The sequence below is a fragment of the Coturnix japonica genome, chromosome 4 (assembly GCF_054131305.1).
Source record: "Coturnix japonica strain WE chromosome 4, WE-NBRP24, whole genome shotgun sequence".
Lineage (NCBI taxonomy): Eukaryota > Metazoa > Chordata > Aves > Galliformes > Phasianidae > Coturnix > Coturnix japonica.
This window is the reverse complement of record NC_140666.1, coordinates 53,843,420-53,856,838: the sequence shown is the minus strand read 5'-3', so window position 1 is coordinate 53,856,838 and position 13,419 is coordinate 53,843,420. Positions and strand designations below refer to the sequence as shown.

The window sequence follows — 13,419 nt, the reverse complement described above, 5'->3', positions numbered from 1 at the left end:
CTGCTTTTCAATAACAGAAGAAAGCTACCCTTTCTAGCATGACATTGGAGTTCAGTATATGTGTAGTGAATTACCTGTGGCATAGTGCTTATGTTACGAGCCACGAGACTGTGTGGACCTTGTCATACAAGGCATTCAGGAAGGCTTTTCTTCAACAGCTTTTTTTTTTTGGCAGACACCAGTAATGGTTTAATGCAAATAAGGGGCTGAGCAATATGAGTTGTCTCGTGGGAGCAAAAAGCAGGTTTGTCTACTTGGCACTTAGTAATACAGAACTCTCCAGTGAGTGTTGAGTACTGATTGCCTGTACCAGTTGGTCTCTAGAACATGCCTGGTGTACATGTGCAGATTGATCAGGCAACCTTTCATGACCAAATAGCAGTTACCAGGTTGCTTTTTTCCCCAGATATTTCAGAAGAACTGAACAGTACCTTCACATTGCCAGGTTTGGTAGAACACAGATAAAATTTCCATGTGTGATTAATCACCAGTAGTTATTTTTAAGGCTGCCTGGCCTACATAAGAAACTTTGAAGCGTATCCTTATGCTGCTGTTCACTGTACTTCAGCTAAATCAGTTGGGAATGATTAGTGAGCTGTTTTGCCAGGGCCTGATGGTTGAGGCACATCTCAGCATTTCCCTGAGGAAAGATTCTTTACGGAGTCCTGGAGTTTTTCCCTAAAATAGTGTTGTCATTTCATGTAGAAATGTGAGTACGTCCTAGTTTATGTCCTAGATCTTTTTCTGGGAGAAAATCCTACTGTGCTCCCTGGAAATCTTGAGGTTCAGTCAGTGAAGTCTGAAAATGTCAGGTGCAATGATGTATTTAGTCTGAGAAAGGTCATAAGGTTGTGATTTGCAGCTTCATGGGGATGATGCTGGCTGCGGTTTGCTGTCCCTTGGTGCAGCCAGCAATGACTTCAGTTTACTGTCTCTTATTAGTTAAACTAAGATGAAGATGTACTTAACTTGTTGAACAACAGTCTTGAGAGAGCTTTGTGTTCCTGGTAAGCTGCTGCTTTTCCGATGTCACCCTCCTGCTGTTTGTCAAACTTTTCCCTCCATAGTTGCTCCAAGTTTGAATGATCCCCATTTCCTCATGAAGAAAGCTGGCTTGGAGAGTTTGTGTTGCTGTTGGACTGCAGTGACAAAGCTGATCTTGCTCTGTTATTGAACTGACATTCGATTCTGTTTTTGTTCATATGCCAGTGTCAGGACTCCAGAGCAAACATACAGCTGAAAAGCTATTTCAGCAGGTTCCTCAAACTATGGCATACAGAAAACGTGACAAAGAGTGTATGCTCAAATGGTTTTCAAAGTAAAAAAAAGCAAATGTGAGAGTATGTTTTGGGAGTTTGACAGCATTAACAGTACCTAGAAATCTGCCTAGGGATAGTTACAGTTGAGGTTGCTGTTGTGATTTCTGGGGAGCCTCTGACAAGTTGATTTGTTTTTCCTTGGAGGGAGAAAGCAAGTCTTGACTGTGCTGTAAAACAGAGCAGCAAGTGCAGTAGTTCTCTGGAAACCAAGAGACAAGCAATATAGTTGCGCTCAGCTATTTAAGACAGTAAGGAAGCAAAACTGTTTAAGTTTCTCTCCCCTGAAGCTGGAAACCTGTAAAGTAGATGCTCCGAGATACTAGCAGTCCTCATGCAGGTGTAGGCAAACTATTCCTGACATACACTGATTTTTGTAATGAAAATAAGCTGTGTGTAACAAATAATGTGAGTGCCTGTTGAATCTAAAAATTCTCTTCTTTACTAATTGTGGAGCCTTGACATGGAGTGACCTCTTGGCAATGTTAAGGCTTTGTAGTCTTTCAGAAGAACGTTGCAACTTGTTCTCATGTCCAAGGAAAAAGATTTTTGATTGGAGTTCTTTCAGTACTCCTTTATCCCAGAATGGCCCAGATTGGAAGGGACCTCAAGGATCATGAATCTCCAACCCCCTGCAACAGGCAGGGCCACCAACCTCCCCATTTAATACTAGACCAGGCTGTCCAAGGCCCCATTCAACCTGGCCTTGAGCACCTCCAGGGATGGGGCATCCACAGACTCTCTGGGCAGCCTGTTCCAGCACCTCACCACTCTCCCTAGTAAAGAACTTCCCCCTGATGTCCAAACTAATTTTTCTCTCCTTTATCTAATATAGCACTTGGGTTATTAGTAATAAATTTATTGAAAGAATATAAATGCCTTTATTAGCTTATTTCCAAAGATGATTTTTCATCCTTAGATAAGTTTGACAGTCCTCGTTTCTGTCTGTACGCAATTGAACGCAATTGAATTTAAGTCCTCTATGAAGTTGACAGGCTTGCTGTTCCACAAGTAGAAAAGTTTGTTATGTGGTTCACAGTATTGCTGCTTATTTTTCTTTAAAAGGTATATTCATTAGAATCAAGTTTTTCCAGTGCCTGTTTAATAGACCTTTAACCTTTATCCAAATATTTGAGAAAACTTGAAAAGACATTTTGTTATATTTTTGGACTTCCTTGCTTGTTCCTTTTCTGTTACTTGTGCAATTTGAGTTGGTGAGTTGATTGAGGTTTGGAAAAGAGCAGCTTTTTTTTTTTTTTTTTTTTTTGGTCTTGATTTCTTGACCTTTTTGTTTGTTCTTTTTTGTTTGAATTCCTAGGATGGCCATGTGGAAGTGGCAAGATTACTGCTTGACAGTGGGGCTCAGGTGAACATGCCTGCTGACTCTTTCGAGTCTCCATTGACTTTGGCAGCTTGTGGAGGGCATGTTGAACTGGCAGCTTTGTTGATTGAACGTGGAGCTAACTTGGAAGAGGTAAACGATGAAGGATATACACCACTAATGGAAGCAGCTAGAGAAGGCCATGAAGAGATGGTGGCACTACTACTTGGCCAAGGTAACTATTGGGATGTTTTCCGTAGGCTGTAATTCAGTAAACATCTTTGTATCTTTTTTTTCTTCAAATTATTACTCAACTTTGGTTATTTTCTTTCCTTGAACAATTTCAGAGCAAGCCATCATCCCCTTTTAACTAAATTGGCAGTTTAGGAAAATATTGTTATTTAACTTGTTAAGTGGTTATTGAGAATTGGTCTTCACAACAGCTTTGAATTTTTGGAACAAATGTTCTGTACTGAGCTGTTGATACAAATAACTTGCACTCTGCAGGATGTCCTCGATGTATCTTCAGCTTATTTTGTTACTGAAAAGCTGCAGAGAAGTGCTTTGAGTTTCTCAGAGGGATTCCCCAAGTACTTAAAGAAAACAGATTCAGTATACCATTTTAGGGGAATTCTTTGGCTGTTGTAGAAACAAGATGCAATAAGAAAATGTCTTCAAGAACTGTCTTAGTCTGCTTTTACTGTTTGCAGTAACTACTGTTGGTTGTTGTTTTGTTTTTTTTAAGGAGCGAACATCAATGCTCAAACAGAAGAGACACAAGAAACTGCCCTAACTCTGGCTTGCTGTGGAGGTTTTTTGGAGGTTGCCGATTTTCTTATTAAAGCAGGGGCTGACATAGAGCTTGGTTGTTCAACACCTTTGATGGAGGCTGCTCAAGAGGGTCATTTGGAGTTGGTTAAATATTTATTAGCTGCAGGTATGGAACAATTGTGTTAATTTTTTTTTAATAGACTCAATGTGTCCTTACAGGAAAAAAAATCTGTTCTCACATCATTACGTTTTGATTAGCAGCTTCGTTAAGTTGGTTGCAAGGGCTTGTGGAATCTTAAATAATGTACTGGTTTGAATCTAATTTAGCTTTTAAGGCTCAGTTGGAGTACATTTCCTTGGAACTGAAGACCTAGGGTATTTTAATTCCCCTAGCATATGTCTAAGTCATTAAATTATTTCATAGCTGTTGTAATTCAGAAGTTAGGGAAGTTAGTTGGGAAGTTAGGTTTGCTACCTATCTTGTAAAAGATTATAAAGAGAATTTTATATCTTCTGTAATGAGCTCCGCAAAGCTTACATGCTTGTTAATACTGCTTTAGGGGCTAATGTGCATGCAACAACAGCAACAGGTGATACAGCACTGACATATGCGTGTGAAAATGGCCATACCGATGTAGCAGATGTCTTACTTCAGGCAGGTGCGGATCTGGTAAGTAATTTCCTTCTTAAAAATATAAAAAAGAAATAACAGTGCTAAATATGTTTATTTTCATGTTCACTGCTGAAAACTTTTAAACCACTTTCTTTTAAGTAAGAAATAGCGATGGCATTCTGGTAGCTATTAGATTGTTCTGTTACCTGGGAATGCTTAGGTCACAAGGAAGACTTTGGCAGTTGTGACTGCAGCATTTCAAACCTTCACAGCTGCATGTGCAGGAAATCAGGAGATCCTGTTCTTGTCATGCGCAGTGCAACTTAAGAGTTGCTGAGCTGGTTATGGCTTTATACTTATATTTGAAATTTATTCTGTTCCCTAAGCAGTAGACAGATGACAGTTTTCTTATAGTGAGTTCTACTTGGTGTGCTGTCAGTTGATTTTTTTGCACTTGGGCCAGCTTGTATACCAGTAGGTTATTGAAAAGCTGCAATTAAGCATGACAAAACACATTTGTTTAATTTATAGTAACCATTCTGTGCTGAAAAGCTTCTTATCCAGGAGTCTTAGACAAAGGTGGGTAGATATTCTCAGTGTGGAAGTTATATCATGTTGCAGTATTGTTAACAATGTAGCATCTGTAGGCTGTCAAATACTAAACAGAAATCTTCCATGCCCCATGTTTTCCAATTCAAAAAACAAAATTTAATTAGGTACTTTTGCATGTGATGCTTTGAATTTTCAATACAAAGTGTTTGTTAATTTGCTCTAGGAACATGAATCAGAAGGTGGAAGAACTCCTCTCATGAAAGCTGCTAGGGCGGGTCATGTGTGCACTGTTCAGTTCTTGATTAGCAAAGGTGAGTATTGTGTGAAGGTTTTAAGCCCTGGCTAGTAGAGCTGCCCTAACTTAAGGGCTTATGTCAGTGTTAGTACCATGGATTTGATTCATATATTTTACTTATCTCAGTGAATCTCACACATAATGATCTCCTCTGGTTTCTGGTGAGACAAGTGGAAATTTGATCAACTCTTAAAAATAATTATATTCCATTCTCTAATTCCTAGTAATGCAGCAGTAGGTACTTGTTGTCTCTGCTCCTGGTGCAGCTTTCAAGCACTGTATTTTTTCAGAAGTTAAATTTCAAATGCCTGTTTGTTTCAACATTTCAGTTATCGCTTGCTCTATGTTGCCACAACTGTCAGCTGCAGCCTTATATTATTGTAGAAGGCACAGAACTGATACAGACCTCAGAACTGCTGTTTTCTCTCTTAGCAGCAGTTTTTCCTCATAGCTGGTGTTGGAGGCCTAAGGCTTCTAGTATAGGAAAAAGCAGAGCTGCAACTAGTCTGATTTCTGATGACTAGTTGAAGTAATGCATCAAGTTTAATACAGTTAGATGTATCAGAACAACAGGTATCAGTGCTGGTGCAGGTAGTTTTGCCGTTGTTCTTGGAAGTACCTGTAAGAAGGGTCAAATTCTGATGCCGTGACCTAATGAGACATATGTTAATTCAGTGACTGTCAATTTAAATTTATTTCTGATCATAGTCTGACTCAGTTTTAATGTATTTGTGGAAAGGCTGCAGCCAAGGAGAAAGCATTTTCATTTTTTCTTTTTTTATTGTCCCCCACTCCTTAAATAATCTTTGCGCTCTCTTTCTAAAGGAGCAAATGTGAACAGGACTACTGCTAACAATGATCACACAGTGTTATCGCTGGCCTGTGCTGGAGGTCATCTGGCAGTTGTGGAGTTACTGCTAGCTCATGGTGCTGATCCTACACACAGATTGAAGGTTTGTCACTCCACTGCTGTATTTTCTTCCGAGTGAGCCAACTGCTGTGTGGTGCTTAACTGTCTGCTGCTTGAAATCACAACACGGTTGTAAGGTCATAGTTGAAGGAAAGCTAGAATACTGAATTCTTTTTTTCAATTATTGGGTATTTTTTGTAGAGTTATTAAGTTTAGTTGTAGACTTGCTGCAGTTGGAATATTAAAGACTTTACGTATTTTGTTGTGTCTGTCGAAGCATTTCAGCATTTTCGTATTTTGATTATACTCTTTTCTAATACTGTGATCTTTGCCTCTTTAGGATGGATCAACTATGTTAATAGAGGCAGCGAAGGGTGGTCATACCAGTGTGGTTTGTTACCTTCTAGACTACCCAAACAACTTGCTTTCTGCTCCTCCACCTGATGCTACTCAGCTGACCCCGCCATCCCATGATTTAAATAGGGTAAGATTTAAGGACTAGTGGTTTGATTTGTGGCACTTTGCATTTCTTCTTGCAGCTTAGAGCTGAAACATAAGAGTCAGGTGTGTCATTTCTCACACTACTGGACTGTAGGGAGTGCATTGATAATCTGAGTTGAAGTAAAGATGGTGAGGGTTCTCTGAGCACTGCTGTGTACTTCAGTTCATCTATGAAGGTTTAAAAAAAGAAGAGAAGAAGCCAGCAGCTGAAATCAGCTTTAGTGAGGCTGTTCTTCAAAATTACATTTATAGCCTGCTGTGGCTTGTATTTGCTTTATCAGAGTGTAGCACTGTACCATACAGAGATGAGTATTCTTACCCAAGTTATTTCTTAGGTTACAAATTTGAAGCATGTAGGAGCTAGATGATCTCAAATTGTTAACTGTTGAAGTCAGCGTATTTAAAATGTCTTAAATGTTGTTAGTTACCACAAACGTCTGCTTTTCTAACAGGTTTTGTTTACCTTCTATTGAACTATCACTAGATTGGAGTATGAGAAAAATAATCTATTAGTATCCAACATTTTAGGCTCCTCGTGTACCAGTGCAGGCGCTGCCCATGGTCGTCCCACCCCAGGAGCCTGACAAACCCCCTGCTAATGTCGCCACAACCCTTCCCATCAGAAATAAAGGTCAGTTTTAGTTCTGGAGCTTATTTTCTGAATAGAAGATATAGGGTTGCACTTACAGCCAAGTAGTTCCGATGAAAAGTGTAAATGGATTCAGTCAAGGAAAAACTGCTTATACACTAAATACGAACTCAGTCATCTAACCCTGTAATCACAAAGCGTCAAGAAATCTGCCAAAGTAAAAACATTAAAGTATATATTAGTCTGACGTACCGGACTGAAGCAGAATGTCACCCAGAAAGCTACGTAAATTTTCTAGCCTAACTTATAGAAATTGTTAAGCTCCGTATTGTAGTTGATTGGGTAACCTGTATTTTCTGAAGGTAGTTGTCTTGGAGTTGGTTGGACTAATGTGACTGAAGGCGGAATTTCTTGTGCTATAAAATATTTAGTCTGATGTGGCTCAGGTCCTTCTAGGACTAAATTTGCATCTATTTTGAGGATCACCATTTTGAGAATTTACACTTTCTGTACTTCAGAATTCTCTTCCAAAACTTTTTTTTTTTTAAATCGAGGATCAGCAGTAGTGCAAATACAGGCGTGCATGTTATAAAATTAATACTGTGTGTACACTTGTATTGTTCTGGAAATACTGCAAGGATCTCTGGAAGAAACTGGGCACCACCACTGGCTCAAATCCTCAGTTTTCATTTGCTTTTCACCCTTCAAAATTAACAGATTGTTCTTTCTCCAACTGGTATGGCAGACCATGTCAGCTGTATTACCGTGGACTTCTTCATAAAAGATGTAGTGGATTAGTCCATCGCTCGTTCTTACAGGAAGGCTGAATTATTTGCCTTGCCTGGGCGGAGAGCTGAGTTTTGACACGTGCAATATCGTGTCTTGCTATGGATAACATGTAGTTGCTAAACATACCCTGTTAGATCATGTTAAAATATAAATGACTGTCCTAGGTTTTGGCACTGTTTGTCAACTGGGCAAAGCTGGATACCTGTAGCGAAAGGATTCAGTATTCCTAGAAAGTATAGTACTTCCTAAAATGTACCACACTGCTCAAAAAACTGGTGGCCTAGAAAAAAGATGTTTTGGCATCACTTTTGCTGTGCTTCAGGGATGTAATGGTACATTTGTCTTAACACGATACCAATTCCAAAAGATCAAGTGAAGAGACAGCATGTTCTACCCTTTTCATTTATCTCATAGCACCACCTGATAACAGCGGCTCTTGAGACAATCACTTCATTTGGCAAAATTATAACGATAGTTGGATTAAATATTTCAGCATAGCATAGGGGTTATTTGGCATGTATGCGCAGTAATCTGTACTGTTAATTTGCGATCTGACTGCTGTGTTAAAGTTGATAGTGAAAGATAGTTTCCATTGAGGGCTATACAAGTACTTTCTGACCTTCTGTGGGTGCTGTGTCTCAGTGCATTTAGCATCCCAACAGTAGCTCTATAATGAGGATGCCATTCATATGCACTTCCATTGGTTCTGAGGGGGTTTCTTTTTCACACAGCTGCTTCTAAACAAAAGTCCAGCAGTCATTTGCCAGCAAACAACCAGGATGTACAGGGTTACATCACCAATCAGTCTCCAGAGAGCATTGTAGAAGAGGCTCAGGGCAAGTTGACAGAGCTGGAGCAGAGGATAAAAGAAGCCATAGAGAAGAATGCTCAGCTGCAGTCCTTGGAATTGGCACACGCTGACCAGCTCACCAAAGAGAAGATTGAGGAGCTGAACAAAACGAGAGAGGAACAAATTCAGAAGAAACAAAAGATTTTGGAGGAACTGCAGAAAGTGGAACGAGAGTTACAGCTGAAAACTCAGCAGCAGCTGAAAAAGCAATATCTAGAGGTAAAAGCGCAAAGAATTCAGCTCCAGCAGCAGCAGCAGCAACAGTCTTGCCAGCACCTGGGACTTCTGACTCCTGTTGGGGTAGGAGAACAACTCTCAGAGGGAGACTATGCACGATTACAGCAAGTGGACCCCGTCTTGCTTAAAGATGATCCTCAGCAAGCTGCTGCACAGACGGGTTTTGCACCAATTCAGCCTCTGGCGATGCCACAAGCTTTGCCTCTGGCAGCAGGTTCCTTACCTCCAGGGTCCATCGCAAATCTTACAGAACTGCAAGGTGTTATAGTTGGACAGCCAGTATTGGGCCAAGCACAACTAGCAGGGCTGGGGCAAGGAATACTGACAGAAACACAGCAAGGGTTAATGGTAGCCAGCCCTGCTCAGACGCTCAATGACACGCTGGATGACATCATGGCAGGTGGGTTTATATTGTTATGAGCAGGTATAATATTTGCTTAACCAGTTGAGGGTATGTCAGCTTTTTTTGTGTGTGCGTGTGTGTTTATGCATTCCTGCTAGCTCTACAGCAAAACCACTAGCCTGTTTCTTGTGTTTAGGATCTCAGAATTAGCTTTAACTTCTAAATTTGCAGCCTTGCCTTTCTTTTTGTTGTGCCGTACTGGTGCCCTTTTGTCAGGTTGGTATGTCAGAAGTTGCATTTTTAACAGTTTGTAGTTTGGGAGGGGTATGCTAGAGATTACAGACTGAAATACAGCTGTTAGCTTAGGAGCAGCATCATGACAATACTGCTTGTTTGCACTCTAAGCTAGTTAACTGGGAACTGTCTTGGAGCACTCAGAGCAGGCTTTGAGCTACGGTATCACATCAAGCCTACAACTTGTAATGAACCAGTAGGCCTGTCTGCTGAATGAAAGGTGGTTGGTTGTCCCTGAATAGTGAACCATTAGGAAACATTTACTTCTACTTGGAAATTGTAATATATGTTTGCTGTTGATGTTTCTTTTTGTGTTGTGTTTTTGTTTTGTTTTGTTTTTTTAAGTAAGCTCCTGAAAATCGCTGCTTCTCTAATTAAAAACAAATTCAGCCCTAGCAAGTTTTTCTGAATGACTTTGGTGATCGCTTGGATGTGTTGAGTCAGTGCTTTACAGCCTTAAAGTAACTGTTTAAAATAATAGGCTTTCAGTGCCATAGGGAACATGGGCTTCTGGTGTTGATTTTCTTTATGCATGCTTCAGTTGCGTGTCCCTGTTCATGTTAAAGTAAGAGCTGAAATACTCGTTTTGAGTACTTGCCTAAATACAGGCTGTTATGGAATATTTTAAAAATAATAAATACATCAACATTTCCCTTGATTAAAAACTCGTTGAGGTGTTTTTGTGAAACAGATGAATGTTTATTTTTAGAAGTGCTGTCTGTCTTGACAATTCTTCCTAGTAAGGAGCCTAGGACTAATGCACCGTGCTGGGATGTGAACTGAAGCATGGGCAGGTCTCTAAGAACATATTAGTCCGTAGGTGCAGAGGAGTGGAGATTTTCTTGCATGTACTGCAGAAGGAATAGAGGGAGTGTGGTGCACAGTGAATAGTGGATTTGGTAATTATGTATAAGACTAAATGGTGATTATTTGATATAATCGGAATGATGCTTTTTAAGTTGTGGCTAAAATTAGACTTCTAATGAGTAACCTGGTGTTCAGGCAAAGCCTCCTAAAAGATTACAGAAACTTAGGAGAGCTACAGAGAATCTCTTTGGAAAATCTAGTGTTAGAGTTTAAGCCTAGGCACAAGGGTTGGAAGCTGTTAGTGAGTAAATAGCTGACAGGAGAAGGTAGATAAAACTACTTGCATTTTGATAGTGTGCACTGATGGTACTGGGATACCTACCAGTACCAGCTACTTTCCATAGAGGGAACAAATACAGTTTGTGGTTATGTGTGAAGAATGTGTGCAATACGCTTTCTAAGTGTATCATAGGCTTTCATTTAGAATATATTTCTATGTGTTTAACTGCATATAACGTTTTGAGGATCTGTGATTTTAGGTCAGCTGGCACATACCCAAATGCTTGTTCATGCCTTTTTGTGGAGGTCAGATATTGCCAATGTACATTTGAGTGAATGTTTTTATACTCTTTAGTCCCAGTTCCTATTATGTGCATGCACACATGCAATTGGGAATGAGAACTTAATTGTGTTCTCACAGGTATTTGTGGGAACTGTTTAAAAGTTGTGCAGGTGCAGTTTCACCTCAAGTCTGTCAGGTGGCTGATTTTAAAGACAGCACATACAGCCCTTACTGTACAACTCTCGCTGCTTGATTTCACACATCAGATTTAAGCGTGGGGGTGAAATAGGCTCAGTGTAACACAGAATGTTTAGGGAGCAGCTAAATATTCTTTCTGTAGCCTTCTGTACTGCTTCAGCAGGAATGCTATGGAGTATTCTTATAGGTACAAAGCCTTGTTTGCAGCACTGGGTGAATTCACACTGGTTACAAAAGGAAGGCTGTCTTCTGTTTGTCTAAACTTGGTCTAGTGTTCATCTTTGTGCTTAATTCTTTGCAAATTATTAGCTTAATTCTCCAGTTTTAAGTGCTTGTTTAAGGCAAGTTGGTGTGCAAATGCTGGTATTAGAGGTTGGGATAAGATAATGTTGCTGTAGTAAAGTGCTTAGTTGTTACATGACCTCTGGAATGTTAAAGTGTAATTCCTTGTTGCTAGAGAAGCTTATTAGTGTTATTAGGACTCTATGGGGCTTGCTTGGGAGCAGAGAATATACCGACTTAAGAGTTCTGAGTTTGGGGGGCTTATGTTTTTAGTGGTTTTTTTTGTTGTTGTTTGGTGGGTTGTTTGTTTGTTTGTTTGTTTTGTTCTACATTGTTTTATTTGGAAAGAAATAAGGCAAGTTGAAAAGTGAATATTTAGGTACAAGTCCTGATGACAAGCAAAGGGTTTGCTATTTAACTTCAGGTGTCAGTGCAGGTCATTTGCTTCCAGCAAGTCTGATGAATAGAAGTACTTGGAAAGGGTTTGTTAGGAAACTCTTCAATGAAAACACAGCAAATGTTAAACAATGTGCAAAGGATTTAAAACAAAAAAAAACCCAAAAAAAACCAACCTTGTTTTAATGATAAACTTTTGTTAAGGTATGTGGGGGTTTTTGAAGATGTGTAGTGCAAGTTGTTGTGGCTGAACAGGGTTCTGAGCAACCTGATATAGCTGTAGGTGTCTCTGCCTTTGCAGGGGTGTTGATCTAGATGGCCTTTAGAGAGATCCTTTCCAACTCAAACAGCTCTATATTCTATGATCTCTAGCAGCAAAATCTCACAAAAAATGATCAATTCATGGGCCTTGAAACATTTGATATTTTAGTTCCTGGAAGCTTCCTTCTGATTTGAGTCAATTATAACTACCTAAATTTATACACAAGAATCACATCAACTGTAAGTTCTGTCATGGTGTTAATAAAATTAGTAGCTGGTACTGTACTGAACTAAAGCACAGATATACTTAAAATGCTGTAATTGTGACCTAGTTGTGAAGATGTTCTGTCCCAGCCATACAGTAAGTAGGGTGTAATATTGAAGTGCAGTGTTTCAGGTGAACTGGTTTAGCTGTTTATTAACTTGAGATTAAGCTCATTGGTTATCATGTTTCACTGCTCGAGACTAGCATGAAAACATTTGGCTTACTGTGTCCAAACAAGAACTAGAAGTTTTCAGTAAAGATTTTGTTCGTTGTCATTGGCACACTGATGAAAAATTTGAACTCTGCATAGATGACATTCTAAGAAACATAATCCAAATTGTTAGCCATAAAGAGTAATACCTTGTCTCAGTGAGTACTTTAGGATTATGGATGGTATTATTTATGTTACCGCTGAAGCACATTCCAGATGAATTTAACATGAGAACTATAAGTCAACAGGCATATTGACGGACTCTTCTGTTATCATTCATAAAGCCATTTATCCATTATGTGTATGATTTGTGGAAAGGGATATGGGCTTTTAAATATGTTTTTCCTTTATGTCTTCTTTGAGACTTTCCCAATTAGCTCGATTTTTATTTTACTATTTTTAAATATGAACGTTTAATAGTGACTGCTGTAATACTGTGTGTGTTCCCCAGCCCCAGTATCAGGGCTCCAGCAGAAATCTTAGCAAATACCATGTGCTGCAGTCACGGGGTAAACTTCTTTCGTGTGTAGATTATTTGATGATCATGCTTTTATATCATCTGATTTAAGCTAATGTAGTTAGTTTCCAGATGATTTTACCGTCTTTCTCTGGCCCGTTTGAACCGGGTAGGAGTGCTGAGGATCGTGATGATTTATTTATTTTTTTAATAATTTTGTGACTGTTTTACCATGATTGAGCTTTCTCCTTTAACTTGGAGAAAGAAGGTAAACTTGCTATTTTTTTTTTCCTAAATTATTCATTATGACTGTACGTGTGAAGATGGAAGCAGGAGTTCACACACATTGTTTCACAGAGAATGATAACAAATTGGTTGTTACATTATTAGGTCATATCTCTTTACAGAAAGAATAAGGAGTGAGATGAGGTCAAAGTCGACCTTCACTGGATGGTATTGGATTACAGTGCCTCATTCTGTACAACACTGAGCTCCCTTAGGCCATGGTTTTTGACCGCCTATCAAGAGTATTTTGGCTCAGCATATTTCTTTTAGTTCATACCTAGCGTGATTTCTTTTTTTCTTTTAAGATGAGAGCA

The 13,419-nt window shown here is 39.3% G+C and overlaps 1 protein-coding gene across 8 annotated transcripts in view; it reads left to right on the top strand.

Annotated features, from left to right (window-relative positions):
* Positions 1–13,419, top strand: part of ANKRD17 (ankyrin repeat domain 17) — a 78,248-nt gene that overhangs the window by 44,139 nt on the left and 20,690 nt on the right. For 5 of the 8 annotated variants that reach the window (XM_015861518.3, XM_015861517.3, XM_085546861.1 and 2 more), the window contains exons 8-15: positions 2,635–2,872; positions 3,383–3,574; positions 3,969–4,078; positions 4,797–4,884; positions 5,694–5,821; positions 6,119–6,262; positions 6,808–6,910; positions 8,389–9,144. In XM_015861518.3, coding sequence (XP_015717004.2) covers positions 2,635–2,872; positions 3,383–3,574; positions 3,969–4,078; positions 4,797–4,884; positions 5,694–5,821; positions 6,119–6,262; positions 6,808–6,910; positions 8,389–9,144 — 1,759 coding nt within the window. The remainder of the gene's footprint in view (positions 1–2,634; positions 2,873–3,382; positions 3,575–3,968; positions 4,079–4,796; positions 4,885–5,693; positions 5,822–6,118; positions 6,263–6,807; positions 6,911–8,388; positions 9,145–13,419) is intronic. The other 3 variants (XM_015861522.3, XM_015861521.3, XM_085546862.1) reach the window with 1 other exon arrangement.